Below are 18,506 nucleotides of genomic sequence, written 5' to 3' on the forward strand. Positions count from 1 at the left end.
TACCGCTCTGTTTTGTTTGACGCTGCTGTTTCTTTGACTGTCCTGTTTCGTCTGGCACTGCTTTTTTGTTTGTTTGTTTGCTACTGCTTGCTTTTTTTATGCACCACTCTTTTGTTTGCCTGCTCTGTTTTGTTTGGCACTGCATTGTTTTTTTAGCACTGCATTTTTTGTTTAGCACTGCATTTTGTTTGGCACTGTTTTCTTTAGTTTGGCGCCTCTCCTTTTGTTTGACACCGCTTTGTTTGGTTTGGCGCCATTGATTTGCTAGGTTTCTATATCTGATCTACTGTATCTATCGATCTATCTATCCATCAATCTATCTGTCTATATCTATCTGTCCATCTTATACTGTATGGCATCTTACATACACCTCTGTCTGCCAGGTGAGAGAAAAACACGCATTAGATTACCAAAAGTATTATCTTAGTTTTTGTATGTATCGGCCAAAGCGGGAGTGTTTGGAAGCTAGCCAACGTCATACCTGCATACCGGCGGGGTTTCTCTCTCTCTCTCTCTGCCAAGTTAAAATGAACAGTATAGTACACCCTGATAACAAATGGGAGAACTAAGGTCAAGGCATGTTGTAAGGATGATTTCGTAAAACGTGTTCCCTAGAGATTTATTCTACATATTACACCACGGTATCATCTTACATGTTGGTGACGCGAAGGATGAGTTATGCTGTGTGTGTTTTTGTAGGTTGTTGTTTTTGCAGCCCTGGGTTCATTTGAATGTGAACCCAGTGCACTGCAGGCTTAAACTGACTAACACCAGTTCACCATCCTCTGCCAGGCATCATTTGTTTACATGGTTATCATCCACCACCACAAAGGCTTAAGAAAATGGAGATAAGGGAAGATGGGGTGCAATTTGCAATGTAGCCCCTGCCTGGCGTCATCTTCACCTAGAGGAAGTAGCTTGTTGATCAAATTCCTCTGCCAGCTGTCATGGGGGAGGTGATGGTTTGCCCCTTGAGCCTGGCTACATAATTTTCAGTTGTATTCCCCTCATTTCCGAAGAATTTTAGTCAGGTTATATGTACATCACTGTTGTCTAGAGGTTAATGAAGGCTGTATCAAACCCCTCAAGTTCAGATAGTTTCTTTTACCGTAGGGTTAATAAATGTGTCTGAGATCACCGAGAATGATATGAAGAAGGTCATGGCTTTAAAGGGCTTTACAATGGTTGCAGTCCAATCAGACGAGTTTGATCCCGGAATGGGGCAAGGAACACTGATAGAATTTATTAAAACAGACCACTGATTTTCCACAAAAGTGAGTACCAGTAGCCTGTGTAAATGCTGATACACTGTACAGTACTATGCTGGTAACATTTTACAGAGCTTCCACAAATAGCCTAAACACTAAAACTACCACATCAGCCCTGGATAAGACAGCCCCAACATGTCCAGGTATTCAGTGTGGATGGTTGGTGGTACAGTCCGATGATGTGTTTTCTGTGTTGTTCTTGATACCTCCAGATGGTTTTATTGAACTTGGGAAGGACCTCTGTTAGTGAAAGGGGTTATGAAGACCATAACTTAACCCCCTCCCTCCCATTTGAAAAGTCTCTCCCAAGCTGAATAAAACTGTCAGGAGTAAGCTAAAATGAAATTGAATACAGTATGTCATCTGAAGGGGTGACATGTAAAGGTGTGTGTGTTTGGCACGTGGGGGAACTGCCACACTTAACCTTCACCTGGAGGAAGTGCCTTGTTGACAACCACTTCAGTACCGTGATGTAATCTGTAGTTCTTTCATTCTTGCATTGATCTGACGTTTTTATTCTACATAGGAGCAACTTTGTGAACAGGAGGGAATAGATAGATCCTTCATTAACCCCCAACATCATTATAGTTTATTAGCTTTAACTGGGCAGAGATTTTCATCCTTCGCAAATTATTTCCCATATCTTAATGGCAATTTAAGACAATACTGTGGCTGTGCATCCTTTCTGTAGCACTTTCACCTGACTATCATCACAATTTAGTGTTCATCTCTTGATGTAGCTCAGCATTTAAGATGGAAAGACTGCAGTTTTACACCTAGTTAAAGTGAGCGGATTATAGATGACATATTCTTGCTTTCACTATTATTTCTAGACAGTTCTGTTTAGTTTACGAGATACCTTTTCAACTGGAGGGGCAAGATAGAACCTTTATTAACCTCATCACTATTGTGGCATTCTCCAGCACTGCATATCATCATCTGGTACTAGAAGAATTACATGAAAAAGTCCAACCAATGATAAGATTTGACAAGGGAGAGATCTTTTGATCTGGACAGGTCATAGTCTTGCAGTTTTGGTGCCATATATATACAGTACATATATATATAGATAGATACTGTAGATGGATAGATAGATAATATATATATAGATAAATAGATTGATCGATATATATATATATATATATAATGTATATACTGTATATATATATATATATATATATATATATATATATATATATATATATATATATATATATATACTGTATATATATATAATGTATATACTGTATATATATATATATATATATATATATATATATATATAATGTATATACTGTATATATATATATATATATATATATATCGGTAGATAGATTGATAGATTATATCTATCTGTCTATCTATCTATCTATCTATATATATATATAAGCATGCTAAAATTTTGTTTGCCAAAATATAATGTTGTAGCAGCAGTAGTAGTAGTAGTACGGTAGTATATGTAGCCCTGGGATCATGTGAATGTGTACTAGGTTCACTGCAGGCTGAGGTTACAATTTTTTATACAACCTAGCATCTCCATTTTGAGGACTGGGGAGGGAGCAGAATACAGAATAACTGGGCAGCAGAGAACTCCAGTTATATGTGTGCCTCCACATGAAGGCATCCCTCTCCAACACCAAACAAAATATACAGTAGGGTAGTAAATTTGCAACCACAAAGTTAATCATGGTTTTCTTTCCTTTCAGTGAAGATTGGAGTGTTTTACGTTATCTTCTACATATTCCTGGCTGGATTCTTTGCTGTGATGATGGCTGTGTTCTACCAGACCCTTGACACCAACACTCTTCCTAAGTACACTCCTGGCGGTGGTGGTTCCTTGCTGAGAAACCCAGGTAGGTAGGAGTCTGGTGTTGTAATGTGGCCATACTGTACCTTATGCAGACTGATGTCTTGAAGATATTTGTAGTTTATATGATTTAGATTTTCTCCATAGTAAGTAAAGAATACCATGGCTCTACATTGTTTCCATTGCAGTTCTTTGACAAATACCATATTCTAGTGCTAATCTCAGGCAGTATCTCAACACAGGAAATGGTGAGATGGAAATTTTAAGCTAGTAAAAAGAGAATGAATTCTTGGTCCAACCCTGCACTAGGGTAGCAGTTGCAGAGTTGTGAATTATTGTTAATTTTTCAGCTGAAGGAACTGGGCCACTTCAACAACATGAATACAGAGTTGTGGTTGCTTGAAATTTGATGAGCCTTGGTTAAGAGGTTAAAACAAGTCTCCATATTTTTGGGCAAATCAGCCCTCCCATCTGACTACTGCACTGCACATGAGGGATGTTAGACAGGGTAGAAGGAGTGGTATGGCATTGATGTGGGTGTGATTGAAAATATAAGAGAAATGATCTTGAGATGGTTTGGCCATGTGGAGAGGGTGGAGAATTGCACTGCCTAGTCACTAGAAGATTGTATATAAGGTGGAAGGGGAAGGAGAGGTCAAGAATGAAATGAATGGATGGAGTGGAGATATATGAGAGGGGGGGGGATGGAAGTTGGGGGGGGACTGCAGCCAAATGGCAGAGAACTGGGTGACATGGAGGCGATTTGTTTGTGGCCACCCCTGGGATTAAAGGATCTTTCTATAGATACATAGACAGATAGAAAAAATGTGTTATAGTGACTTTTAGTGGGTTAAGTTGCCTCAAGCTCTACACCAAGTCCCCTTTTCCCACAGCTATGGGATTCCGGCCGCTTCCCAGGCAAGAGAATGTGGAGTCTACACTTATCTGGTACAAGAATGATAATGAGGAAGACATCAAGCACTGGGTCGAGTCACTCAATGAGTTCATTAAGCGTAAGTTATTTCTGTATTTTACTACTTGTGCGCTTCTAAACAGGATGGAGGTCAATTAATTAAACAAAGTTATTTCTGCATTTTTACCCCAACTCTTCTAAACAGGATGGTGTCAAAGGCCTCTCATCTCAACTCCCTCTGTTTAAAGTGATGACTAAACTCTGGATTCTGTTCACAACAGCTTCATTTTTCTAATCTAAATCCTACCTTACCCCATTCATAAATGGGAAGAAAGGCCAGGATGATTATTATGGTGGTGGTTGTGGTGATGATGATGAAGACGGTAACTAAACTGCGGATTTTTTTTTTTTCAACAGCTTATGAGGGAGTCAGCAAAGAAATCTCGGGCCAGCACATTACCCTGTGTACAGAAGACGACCCCCCTGGCCCTAATGAGGTGTGCCGATTCGATGACACTTGGTTGGAAGACAAGTGCCAGAAGAATGAGCAGTGGGGATATTCTCGTCAGTCCCCATGCATCCTCCTCAAGCTTAATAAGGTGGGCAGGAATCTCATTATGCTTGTTTTGTGTTTCCTTTTTGTGTCATTACCTGTTGTATTCATCGTGCTGAAGGGATTAATAAGTTTGGAAAGCATTACAGTATTACTAATAGCCACCCTCACGTAATCTGGACATGAACCCAGCTGACCGTGGGTTGAAGTTGCCCTCCACGTGCAGTCCACCATTCTCCATTTAGAGGATACGGAGCTGATTGAGGGATATTTGTATAATCGGGCAGCTCCACCACCTGTTTATATTAGTACCATCACGTGAAGGCATCCCTCTTCAGCACCAAGAATTACAGACATACCCACAAGTAGTGAAAACCCACAAAAAAAGTAAAATGCCTCTAAAAGGTCCTTTCTAAAGGTCCCCTACAGCCTTGATTTAATATTTTGATTGCCTAAATACTCCTTGTAGTGCCCACATAGATCACTGGAAGTTAGAATCTTCTGGTTTAAAGTGTATTTACAGGTGGTTTAACAATGTAATGTGGTAAATCATGTGAAATTACACCTTTAACTGTAATTCATTAACATAATAACTGTAATTCATTAACATAATATAGGCAGTTTTTCATCCTTTTGCACCATGGCAGACTAAGACAATACTACAGCCCTGCATCCTTCCATAATATTTCTTCACGAACAGCATCATATTGTAGTGTTAATCTCTTGTTATAATTAAGCATTCAGGATGGAGAGATGGCAGTTTTACACCTAATGAAAGTGAAAGGGATTTAATGTATTTTGAGATGGTTTATTAACCCCTGAATAACTAGATCTGCCAGCAGTGGAACTATGATACCATAGCAGGGGAATACTGTACAGTCTTGAGTTTATTTATTTTATTTATTTACTGTTGTTATTTTTTTCACTATGGGCATACCCATGATAAGACCTTCCTTGAGGCCTGTGTCGCCTCCTGTATCACACACTTTCACTTATCACCACTGTTTTATTTTTGCTCTCCTGTTCTCCAGATGATTCAGTGGGTGCCTGATGTTTACCAGTCATTGGATGAACTGCCAGAGAACATGCCTCAGTCCCTGAAGGACCATATTGAAGAACGCACAATCTCCGAAGGTGGAAAAATGCCTAAGGTAAGGTTTTTAGATGGCTTAGGAATGTAAAGATATACTGTAGTAGTGTTAAATTTGTAATAATAAATTGTTCCTCCAGTCTTGGTGACCAATTACACTTACACTTAGACAGGAAACTTAATCATAAATAAACAGAGTCAAAAGTTCAAACTGAGACTTTGAGTTTTACTAATTTTATTACACATTATGGATTTCATTTTTCCCAGTAGTTTCCAGTAAATGTTGGGAAGTTATTGGCTGGGCTGGTTTTGGCATTTAGTTTAGTTTCATGTCCATAGAAAAAATCAGCTGTTCTGTATCCAACCTCATTCTGGGGATTTCGTATGAGGAAGTGTGGTGCAGTTTGATTGGTTGAGAATTAAAATTCAATTTAGGGATTTTATGAGGAATGCATAAAGTGAATAGGATTTTTTTTAAATGTGAAGCAAGGAAATCTTCGGACAAACTACTGTATAGGCATCAATATATCATAACACAGTATGTAATAGTTATTGGCATTAATATATATCAAAGTACAATATGTAACATTTGCACATTGGGTAATGTCTGGTGTTCAGGTGGAGATGTACACAATCCTCTGGCCAGAATGCAAACACACAATGTATGCAAACACACAACAGGTGATCACATGGGATAACTGACAAAAGCCAGTTAGCTCAAATGATGGAAATGTACTAGACACAACACATATGCACACATATGCACACATATTCACACACACGTTACCCTGCCAGAAACCGCCAGTATATATTACCAGAAATCAGAGGAGAGAGTGAGAGAACCATAGAAGGCAGAAGGGGATTGAAGAGACGAGAGAAGGTAGCTTAGGAGATAGGGTAGAGTAGGAGATTCACTGTCACGCTGACAATACATGGGTCATGTCACCCTGTTCATCGCACAAACAATATAACTGTGTCACCATAAAACTCGTAACCCCAGAGAGTCTCTACCTCACCTTCACTTACAATACAATCTCTATGCTGTCCAACACCTCACGACTTTATATTGGTAGCAGCCCACGTTACTGGTGACAGAGGTGCCTCGCCAACTTCCAGCTACAGTGCCAACTCCTAGCTATGACTATCATCTATGTTTGGCAACAGCTGAAATCTGTGATACCCTACGATATCGACATCGGTGGCAACGATTCCCTACAATATCCGCTTATTACTTAGCTATCTCCCTACTTACCAATCTGCCCTATTAACAAAACAAAAGCCTAAGCACATTTCTTGAGGACAAGAGGAGGGACTCTATCAGGCCCATATGCCTGGTTAGTATTGAGGCCAGTGATAGCAGAAAATACATCAGTTTCAGAAATTTTAATGTCGGCCATGAGAAAGTCAGAGGGGGAAAATGTTTAAGGAATGGCAGTGGAATCGTTGAAGGTGGAATAGGAGGAGAAAGTCTGAGTGAAGAGTTCTGCTTTATCAGTAGAAGAAACAGCTACTCTAAAAGTTGCACCAGACAGAAGATTTGGGTGTCAAGTGTGGGTAAAAATTCAGCCGACAAAGCATACATTAATTTTATCACACCTGATGTTAGATAATTTTGTTGAGTAGTGTGTGAGTCATAGGAACCGAGAGAGTTAAGGTGGATTGAATGTAACCTAGCAATGGTGTATATGCATTCTATTCACTCATATCCAATGATTTTATTGAGCAGAGAATGGGTAGATGGGGGTGCCCATCATCCACTCACTCAATGTAGGGATGCCATATGGTCTCTACACTGAGTGACAAGCCAAATGGTTTCCTGTACCCAGGAAAATATTTACTATGCTGGTTGGTAACCATATAACCAGGGTTTTTGGCTGGGTTAAGTGTCTCCCAGATTCTCCTACCTAAAATCACTTAATTATGGTAAATGTTTCCAAGAGCCTCAGAGGGCCCAATATCTGCCCAGGGCCCTAACCAAATGGGCAGATTTGCATGGCCATGTGGAATGTGAAAGGTGTGAATGAGGGGAGCATGAGGGTGGAAGTGGTGAATGTGTTCAAGAGCGAGAGATATGCCGTGATGGCATTGTGTGGAACAATGATGAAAGGGTGTGAAGTGGAGGAATGAGAGGGTGTAAGGTGTATAGGGTCAGGCATGAATGGGTGAGGAAGATGCAAGGAAGGAGTTGTTTTGTTGATGAATGAAGTGTGGCAAAGTGGAATGAGAGATTACAAATGTGTCAGCTTGAGGTGTATGTATGTCAAGTTCGAGTTTGAGAAGGTGAAAGTGGCAGTGTATGTAATGTATGCACTGTGTGAGGACAGGAGTGAGAGAGAGAGAGAAAGACAGATTTTGGGATGAGCTGGATGAAGCAGTGGGAGCAATGAAGAGTAGGCATTGGTCCTGAGGATGACATAATGGGTCGTAATGGTGTACCCGGAGAAAATTATAATGGGAAGCAACTGAAGGATATGTGTTAGGAAAGGAGGTTGTGAGTTCGTAATTTGTATTTCAAGCACAAAGGTGCACATAAATATATAGTACATGGTATAGAAGGAACGGGGATCGTGTTGAAAGGAGCCTGTTTGATTGTATGCTTGTGGAGAGGTCGATGCTGGGAATGGTTGCTGATACAAGGGGTGTAAGAGGATGATGTGGAGGTCTGTCATATGATTGTGGTGTGCAAGATCAAGCTGTGAGGAGTGAGGTGGACAGAGAGGAGAGCAGTCAGGGAGAAAGATTTAAAGTCAAGAAGCTGAGGGTCAAAGAAATGGCAGTTGAATACAGGACCAGAGTAGGGGAGAAGTTAGAATAAGTGAATTGGAATGAAATGGATCTGGACAGTCTGTGGAATACATATGGTGTGTGGTGTGGCAAGAGTAACAAAAAGAAGAAAGGTACGGCATGGTGGGATGAAGAGGTTAAGAGAACAGTGGAGGAAAAGAGGAAGAAGTGGCTAGTGGTTACAGGACAGGGGTTCAATTGAAATAGAACTGAATATATTGAGAGCAAGAAGCACTTAAAGAGACTAGTGAAGAGGAAAAAGGAGGAGGTAAATGATGATTTAGGAAGGAAAATGAGTGCAAATTACACTGAAAATAGGAAGTTATTCTGGAAAGATGTGTGGAAATGTAGAAGTGACAGCGGAAAGAAATGTGAAAGCATGAAGGGTGTAAGTGTTAAAGTATTAACCCATGGGGATGAAGTAAGGACCGGCTGGAAAGAATATTTTGAAAGTCTGATGAATGGGAATAGAGAGAGCAGAGCCACTGTAAACATGATTGGTTGTAGGGGTGTGCAGAGAAAGAATGCAGTGCCAGGAAATGTAACTCTCACAGGTGAAGAACACTGTGAAGCGACTGAAAAATGAGAAAGCAGCTGGGGTAGATGAGTTGTATGCAGAGATGATTAAGTATAGTGGAGAGAGTGGAATTAAGTGCTTGTTGGTGATATGTAAGAAGGCATGGATGAGTGAAATTGTGCCAGCAGAGTGGAAAAAGGCTGTGATTGTACCCTTGTACAAAAATAAAGGTGAGCGAAGTGAGTGCAGGAATTATCGTCGTATAAGTTTATTGAGCGTGGGAAGGTATATGGAAGAATTATTACACTATAGAGAAAGTAAGAGAGATATCAGAAGTCTTAGTGAGTGATGAACAGGGTGGCTTTTTAGGAGTGGCAGAGGGTTTATGGATCATATATTTGCAATAAGACAGATAGTGGAGAAGGCATGTGAGAAGGATTATAAGCTGTTTATGGCATTCATGGATCTGGAAGAAGCATACGACAAAGTAGACAGAGAAGGATTGTGGAAGGTTTTGCACATGTACATTGTAGATGGTAAGCTGCTAGGTGCCGTCAAGAGTTTTTATGATGGTAGTGAGGCACGTGTAAGGGTAAGTGGGCATGAAAGTGAGTGGTTCACAATCATTGTGGGCATGCAGCAAGGTTGTGTGATGTCCCCGTGGTTGTTCAATATATATGTGGATGGGATGATGAGAAAAGTAAAACCACGAGTAATGGAGAGAGGGAAGGCGTCGGTAATGAATTGTGATGGATAATATCTCAAATTTGTTGTATGCTAATGATGCACTACTACTTGCAAGTACCAGATAAGAATGTGGTAGACTAGTGCAGAGTTTTGCTGATTTCTGTGAGCATCAGGCCTAGAGAGTAAATGTAGAAAAGAGTTAATCGATGATTATTGAGAGAGAAGGTGATTCCCAGTGTGATGTTACAGTGATTGAAAAGAGACTGGAATCAGTGAGAGAGTTCATGTACCCAGGTACAGTGATAGAAGAGAGAGGAAAATGTGCAAAAGACGTGGAAAGTAGAGTGACACAAGGAAGGAAAGTAGCTGGTGCCATAAAGGCCTTGATAAGAAACTGAGGCTTGAGTGTTGTGGCTGCGCGAGGCGTACATGGAGTGTTAGTGCCAATTTTAACATATGGATGTGAGACAATGGTTTGGGATGAAAATGAAAGGTTATGAGTGAGAGCAATGGAGATGGGACTGCTGAGGAATGTATATGGAGTACAGAGAGTTGATAGGATACGAAATAATGTTATTTAGGAAAGATGCGGAGTGAGGAAGTCTGTGGACACCAGACTCGAAGAGAGTGTACTGAGATGGTATGGTCATGTGGAGAGAATGGATAACAACAGTGATGAAGATGGTGTATCTGAGTGAATTTGAAGGAGGGAGAAGGTGAGGTAGGCCAAGGAGAAGATGGAGGGATATGGTGGATTTGTGTGAGAGGAAGAGAGGTATGGAAGTCGATGAAGCTAGGGGACTGACAAGAGATTGAGCTGGCTGGATGAATGTTGTGAGAAGTGCATGATCAGGGATTTGGCACCCCTTTTTAACGTGACAGTGTTTGGATTGACTCTATTGGATACGTTTATGTGAAGCTACAAAATGTGGTGAATGTTTTTGGCGTATCAGATAAAGCCAGGATTCTGGGGGCTTGAATGATGAGTGAATGGAAGTGTGACTCATTGAACTGGGCAAACTTGGGCTGTCTGGACATTGCTACTCCTCACCCTGCCCTAGGGTGGGAAAGGAGGTCCAGATGGTGATGATGATGATGATGATGAGAATGAGTTACTGTATAGGGGCCTGAGAGTTGCAGTGGATAAACTGATGTAAAACTAAAAAATTTTCCTTAACAGATGATATGGGTGTCGTGTGAAGGTGAGAATCCTGCTGATAAGGAGTACATTGGCCCCATCAAATACTCTCCCTGGCGTGGATTCCCAGCGTACTTCTTCCCATACATGAATGTCCCGGGATATCTTTCCCCAATTGTGGCTGTACAGTTTGATCATCCCATGGGTAAGCGTTTATAGCATTAATCATCCACTCACATGATGTACCTTAGTGCTGCCTCTAGGTGACTACCATAAGTGACAAGCCAAATGGTGTCTTGTAGTTCAGGAAACCATTTCCTATATTTACTGGTAACAATATATACAACCAGATGGACAACTTGTGGTGTGGCAGGTTAGGTGCACCAGCCAGATGCTACCCATTCATGTTTACCTCGGAGGGGTGGTTGGGTTGTATTGCTCACGCGATGCCACCGTGGCATCTGTGACTTCATTTTACCCAACAGTTTCCAGCACTGTTGGAGCGTAATTGTCACTCTGGCCTTGTGTGTTTGGACCAAGTAGCCCGCCCCCAAGGTCCCTATGCTCATGATAGGGCATAATAGGTGTAAGGCCTTAACATATATCATCCAATTGTAAGTTGCTCATCAGGAGTGTATGACTGTGGTTAGTTATAACAAAGGATGTCAGTATTTGATAAAAGATTAAAAGTTCTCCATAGTTCTGCACACTGCATGTCTCAGTAATCAGACATTTTGCATTAAAAATGTGCAAGCGTTTATACCTGGGATGTGGAGTCAGGATTCCATGGTCTTGTAAAAGTAATGAGTGTGGCTTACTTAACTGGGCATGCCATTGATTAATTCTCCCTCTATCATGTTTTCTCTTTCCTGGCGCTGTGGGCCTTGCTGCATCCCATCCTTAGGTGGGAATAAAGGGTCAGGATTATGATGATAGTGTTTCTGCCACTACTACTATTGTTCTCAGATGAGTAATTTCAAATATTTTTCCACAGCCAATGTATTGATTAACGTGGAGTGCCGTGCGTGGGCCAAGAACATTGTCCATGATCGCCAGAACCGCCTTGGCCTTGTCCACTTCGAGCTGCTCAAGGATTAAGGGGGTCATATTTATTACACTTAGCGCCAGGCATTCCTCTGCCAAATGGAATGAATACTGTGCAGAATACACTGTTTTGCTGGTTTACTGGTAATGGTGATAGCTTTTGTGCAGATAAGGGCATCTCCATGCTGAGGCCTTATTGGACATATGCTGATGCAGATTTGTCTGATCTTGTAGGTCTGAATAAAAGTGTATGAACACTACATTCTTGAGGCCTTAAGTGGACATATTCTGAGGGAAATTTGTCTGTATAAGTCTGAATAAAAGCAGGAAGAAAAAAAACTATTTTGTCAGACCAGGTTGTGGGTATTCCATGTCTTTCTGTGAACATTTTGTCTGGTACAGTGGTTAGAAGTGGAATGTCCAAAATATGTTGTGGGGAAATGGGGTGCTAATCTTCAAGTTTTTATCCTAATACACAGTAGGATGGATTTCAGTCAGAAAATGTTTGAGTCCTTGGTATGAAGAGGTCCTTAGGATGCTTGCTGTCTAGTGTGTGTCTGTTATAGTCAGTAGTGTGCAAAAATTTGACCTTTAACAATGTTCTCAAGTTAGACTCTTTGATGGTCATGAGGGTTGTATAGATTCATTTTGCTAATTAGTACTCATTTGTGTTGTGTTCGCTGACTGAGGTGAGTGAATGTCTGGCACAAAGTCTTAAATTATGCACTAATTCCCCCTCATCCACCAATACTATTGGGGTTCAAGAGCATGATGCCGAGAAAACCAAAAGCATTATGGCTCTTATTTTTTGACATCTTTCATATTAACAAATTAATATATAAATATGTTGTGAATAAGAGTTATTTTAGATGTGTAACATATTGTGAATGGTCCTGAATTAAAATTATGTCCAAATTATTCAGCAGAAAAGATGTTTTAATACTGTATTGTGATTGGCTTTTATCATGTTGTAATGTAAGACACTGTGTGATGATACAGCAAGGGACTCGTATTTTATCCTTTCAATCCGGTGACGTATGTTATATTTTATTTCTGCTGTTTCCAGACAGTTGTTCAGTGTAGGGGAGACTTTTAGAACTGGAGGGGTGAACTCCTGCATTCACTGTCCCGTTCAGTATAAAGATCTTTCCAAAATTAAGAAAATCTGTCAGAGATGGCAGGAACAGAATAAAAATATGTCACCAGATTGCAGGGATTAAGGAATTGTTATGGTTATTGTGTATTTCTTGTGTAAATGTTGCGAGTAATCCTGCTGTGAGTGTTCTGACGTAGAGTAAAGCTAGTAGTCCTGTTGCAATTCCTCCGTTTTATGATTTTTTTTTGTAAATAGTCCTATATGCAGAAGATATATTTCATGCAGTCAGTTATATGATAAACCAGACCTTCAACACGGTAACTGGTGGTGGTGGGGTGGTGTTTTGGCAGCTTAGCATGGTTACTATTTAGTCCATTCCTAATTAGAATTACACGCAGCCATGACTTAACTCCCTTTCACACTTCCCCATGCTCCTGAATTCATAATTTCATTGCTTGTAGTTATAGTCCATTCCAAATTAGAATTATAGTTGCAGGTGATGGTTATAGTGAAAGAGTATGGACTGTTATGGAGGGATGAGAGTTGTGGTTGAGTGTAATTTCTGATATGGAATGGACTATACTTACTGGAGATCTCTGTATAAGAGACTGGACTACTCTGTTTTTAGTTCTAGATTCACAAGTCTTGCTAAGCTTCTGCAGTATTGTTAAGTACAGTTGTCTGGAAGTGATTTACCAGTTTTGCCCAATATCCTGTAGCAGTTATGTGTAAAAAATTGTAATATTTTGGAACAAGGTCCCTTATTCATGCAAACTGTCTGTCTCAAGTTACATATATCTAGAGCCAAAATGGCTGACCAGTCCAGTTTGGTGTACTACATTTTTTTTTTTTTCCCATGCTACAGATTCATGCATTTAGATGGATGTAAATAACGTAACTAGAGTGTTGAGCTATGTGTCTCCACAAGTCACCAGTGTTGGAGGTCAGGTCACTGTAGGTGGAAATTCAAACCTGGAAAACTAGATTTTCCACAATTGTTCTGTTGAGCAATAAAGATCTTAACACCAACTCTTATATTTCATCTCAAAATAACCTTGGGTACGGGGATCCCCTGAAGGATTCCCTAGGCTCTGGTTCTGGTGTAATAATTATATGAGGAGTAGCTGGGGTTTATTGCTCGCATAAAATTACTTTGGACAAGCTACTGGCCGCTCTCTCCTGTCTTGCCGAAGTAGGCTTGCCTTGGGCCTCTATGTTCCTATAGTCGATTTGTTTTCATTTAGTGGAACCTAGCCACTTAAAACTTCAATGCTATGTTGTAGTTGCCTGAAATTTGGTGAGCCTTTTACATGAGGTAGGAATGGATCTCCTTGGTTAAAGGTGGAATCAACCCTACAGTCTCATAGACTTAAACTTGGCCATTAACTGATATGAAGAAAGTTTAGGGATTACTGTTACAGTGCATTCACTAACCTGATAAAATTCACCGACCTTTTTCAGCACAGTTTATGGCCAAACGTTGTCGGACTGAAGGCAGAATCTGACTAGTAACCAAAGAGACTCATTCCTACCTCATGAGCTCAGTGAATTTCCTGCAATCATGATTTAATATTCAGTTTGTGAGGGTAGCCACGTCCTACCACATGACGACATAAATGAAAGACAGGGTGTAAGTACCATCTTTTATTGACTCGAGGATGATAGAAAGGGTGAAACAATCTTCTCATGGCCTCTGTTCTTTATTTCTTAACCGCCCTGATTTTCATCCTTTTGCTGTTTATGTTAGTAGCTCAGTGGCAGGAAAAAGTGTAAAGGTTTTACATGTACAGTATTCCATAGCATATGTTTGTGACAAACATCATGGTGTTAATCTTTTGCTAAACTAAGCATTCAAAATGGGAGAGATGGCAATTTAAGGTCACATTAGGGTAACGAGTAAAGACTATTGTATTTTGTTCCAATTAGTCATAATTTTATTCAGCTGGGTGATCATAGGAACCTGAAAGTGTTGATACTAGTACAGTTAACGCTCTCATGGCTGGGGGTAAATGTTATTCAGACTGAAATAGGTTTTCAGTGCTGAGTGCATGATAAATTCTCTCTCTCAACGCTAGGCGTCGGAGCAACTCTGATAGGTAATTAGGAAGCTTCGTGTGGAAAAGTGTAGGCTACCTATGAGATGGAGGCAGGATTCCTGGGTGTTGAATAGTGAATGAATGTGTGTGTGGCCTGTATGTCACTGGCTGTGCCGTTGATTAGTTCTCCCCAAAACTTTTTTTTTTTTTTTTTTTTTTATATGTGAACTGGCTTTCAAGTAGGAAAAAAATGCGAGGTGATGAAGAATCGAAAATACTGGTCTCGAAACTCATTAAAAGAAAATAATTATAATCTGGAAACTGAGATACAAGTTTCAGCCCTACTTGGACGGAAGGAGAGTACAATAATGTGGGTTAACGCCTGGTGGTTTAGTGGGTTAAGGAGCTTTAACCGGATTGAACCTGTAAAGGTTTATTCATAACCCAGCCGAGGGGTTTGGTGGAATTTATTGATCACGCCAGTCAGGACTAAGTCCGTGAGGCTAGTCACCCCTCACCATAAATGTCAGGATGAAATAGCCTAGCACCGGGCTCCTATGCTCCTGATGGGGCAAAAAAGGATTGGATGATGGACAGAGTTGGGCATAATTTGTCTTCAGTTTGAACAATTCACGGCTCTGCGATATCAAGACGTTTATGCTCATTTTCACGGCAAGCACTGTAACAGGTGCATTTGCGTGACTAAAACGAAACTCTGAACAGTCAACTGAAAGAGAAAAAAAAGCTTGCTACTTTTTCTGGCGATAGTGTTACAGGTCAATACATGACCAATAATAAATGAAATTCTGAACAATCAATAGAAAATGTATCTAGTTACTTTTCCCGGCGATAGATGGCTCGGCCTGGCACTGAGCAACTGCAGGGGAGTAGGGAGTGGTGTTTATGGGGGGGAAGGGGTTGAGTCTCCCCTTCGGACGAACTTGCTAAGTTAGAGCGTTTTCCGCTAGATCTAAAGATATTAACTTCTTTCTAATGTTTAGTGTGTATAAAATCTATTAATATTTTAGATAATTTTGCTTAATTTTAGCATCATCATAGGAATGTTAGTATTTTTGCCGGCAATATTCTGGACTTCCGTGTACGTGTGTTTAGCAACAATGTAGTAGTAATATTTCAGTAAATTTAGCAATATTTCTCAGTTTGGTTTTGGCAACACTGTGGAGATGCCGATTTGGCGTTTTCGGCGCCCGATATAGACATTCACACTAACCTAGTACCAAATTTTGATCACCCACAGTATGAAATCTAGCTGTATTAAAAACATATATAACTATTTTAACGATATCCAGATGACATTTGCCATTATCTCTAGCTGTTTTTAGTTTTGTATACCTAGCGAGATTCTGGCGCTGCAACCTTTAGATCCCAGGGTCCATCTCAGGCTACCTAGTATCAAATTTTATCAACAACTACATCAAATATAGCAGAACTGTCGATCTTTTCAATCTTTTGGTAGTATTTAGGAGACATTTCTTATTTTTGGAATCTCGTGTAAATATAGCGGAATTCGTGCCCAATTTAGCTCCCATCTGATCTGGCAACTCTACTCCTCAGGCGGCCCTCCTCTCAGTCGCCCAGCGCACTCTTCGGTGGTGAGAGGCAGACTGTTCTCTGATCATGAATATTGTGTTGTGAGGGTTGGTGTTTCAAGCCATGGCTAATCCCACGATGAACGGTCACAGCAGCCCACAGAAGAGGGTGTACAAGGTGGTGCTGACGGGAGGTGAGTACGAAAATAGCGAGACGATTTTGTTATTTTCCCGTACCAGAAGGAAATTTTAGTCTACTATTGTGTGGTCGCGGCAGCACAACGTTTGGTTACCTTGGAAGATGAGTGGAAAACAAGGACCTACTCTTATCCAGGGTGGTGGGGGAATCTGTACGTTATTTTTAGCCGTGTGGACGAGACGGGTGGAGCAAAAGACGCCCTTGAATCGTAAATACTCTCTGAACGTGGTTTGTCGATACGAGTGGCGAGTGAGAACGTTAGGCATGGTAAAGGTGTGTGTTCATGTGGAGGTGTGGGTAGCTGTATCGTCAAATTTGGCTGTATCCAATCTGTATCGTGACTAATTCGGCAGTATCACTTCTAATGTGGTTGTCATCTAATAAGGTTATGTCTCTTCTAGTTAGGCTATTTTGCACTGAGACCGTCTAACAGGTGAAGGTGTGTGCATGTGGAAATCAATGCAGTAGTATTTTCAGATCTGGCTGTATCCAGTTTGAGTTTACCCTTTAAATTTGGCTTTAACCAAGTATGTACCGTTTAATTATGCAGCAGCTTCTGATCTTGCACTTGGAGCGTACGGAATGGTGTGTGGCAGGTAACTTATCACTACAGCTGTATCCGTCTGATTTCGGGTGTATCCAGCTTGCCGGTATCGCGTCTGATTTGGTTGTATCTTGTAATTTTGGTAGTGAAAATGTTAGGTAAAGCGAAGGTGTGTGGATGTGCGTGTGGCTGGGATTAGAATGCAGGTGTAGGCTATCTCTTTAATTTGGCTATATCTCTTCTAATTTGTTTATATCCCTTCTAATTTGGCCATAACTCCCCTAATTTGGCAGTATCTCTTCTAATTTGGCTATCTCTCTTCTAACTTAGCTATATCTCTCCTAATTTGGCTATATCTCTTCTAACTTGGCTATATTTCCTCAAATTTGGCTATCAGATTTAGGTATATCGCACAGTTTCGATGTATCTCTTTTAATATGCCTGTTTTTCCTTTAATTTGGCTGTATTTCATGTAATTTGTTAGTGAGGACGTTGAGAGTGGTGATGGTATGTTCCAGTTGGACAGTGAAATTTATAATTCTCATTTTTTTTTTTTCCACTTCATCTTATTACTACTACTATTACTACTATTATTAATATTAATATTATTATTATTATTATTATTATTATTACTATTGCCACAGGAGCGTAGGCGCCCGATGCTGGCTTACCCCGTACTGAAGGGGTAACTGAAGGCTAAGTCTATCCATCTGTCTATCTCAGTCTGTTGATCTATCCATCTATCTGATTATTGCCAGACACCTTAATCCAGTAAGGGGTGGCCACAAACAGATCGCCTCCATGTCGCTCTTTAGCTGCCCTTCCTTCAACTCACCCCCGTCCCATATCTCACGAAATCACCACTCCATCACCCCCATCTCATCCTTTGGCTCCCCCTCCTCCTCTCCTCCACCCCGTTCACGTTTAGGGCCTACTCTTCTAGTCAGTCTCTCATTGTCTTCTAATTGCCATCTTAAATTCAAAATGTTTCATTAAAGCATCCGGAGAGAACAGGATAAATACACTACGTCATTGAGCTGAAGGGGTTGAGAGCTGCATTTTAAGTGGCATAGGAGGCCTCGCAATACCACCTCCTTAGCGATTCATTCTGAGTCTTACACGTTAACTCTTACACATGAAGTCTTACACGTGAAGTTTTACAGGTTATCTTACACGTTTAGTCTTACACGTTAAGCCTTGCACACTAAGTATTACACATTAACTTGTACACGTTGTCTCACACGTGAAGTCTTGCAAGTTAAGTCGTCCATGATAAGTCT

General features: G+C 40.6%; 2 protein-coding genes across 2 annotated transcripts in view; both read left to right on the forward strand.

Moving 5' to 3' along the window:
- The window catches only part of LOC145391064 (sodium/potassium-transporting ATPase subunit beta-like), a 48,625-nt gene extending 34,699 nt beyond the window's left edge, over window positions 1-13,926 (forward strand). Inside the window, exons 2-7 of the mRNA XM_080265793.1 lie at window positions 2,975-3,121; window positions 3,969-4,088; window positions 4,406-4,587; window positions 5,573-5,692; window positions 10,800-10,962; window positions 11,752-13,926. Of these exons, the coding sequence (XP_080121919.1) occupies window positions 2,975-3,121; window positions 3,969-4,088; window positions 4,406-4,587; window positions 5,573-5,692; window positions 10,800-10,962; window positions 11,752-11,855 (836 nt within the window). The 3' untranslated portion in view covers window positions 11,856-13,926. The remainder of the gene's footprint in view (window positions 1-2,974; window positions 3,122-3,968; window positions 4,089-4,405; window positions 4,588-5,572; window positions 5,693-10,799; window positions 10,963-11,751) is intronic.
- A 2,618-nt stretch (window positions 13,927-16,544) lies between these two features.
- The window catches only part of Ttd14 (TRPL translocation defect 14), a 75,667-nt gene continuing 73,705 nt past the window's right edge, over window positions 16,545-18,506 (forward strand). Inside the window, exon 1 of the mRNA XM_080265794.1 lies at window positions 16,545-16,677. Within this exon, the coding sequence (XP_080121920.1) occupies window positions 16,608-16,677 (70 nt within the window). The 5' untranslated portion in view covers window positions 16,545-16,607. The remainder of the gene's footprint in view (window positions 16,678-18,506) is intronic.

The sequence above is a fragment of the Coenobita brevimanus genome, chromosome 16 (assembly GCF_032717465.1).
Source record: "Coenobita brevimanus isolate Jiangsu-jjx chromosome 16, ASM3271746v2, whole genome shotgun sequence".
Lineage (NCBI taxonomy): Eukaryota > Metazoa > Arthropoda > Malacostraca > Decapoda > Coenobitidae > Coenobita > Coenobita brevimanus.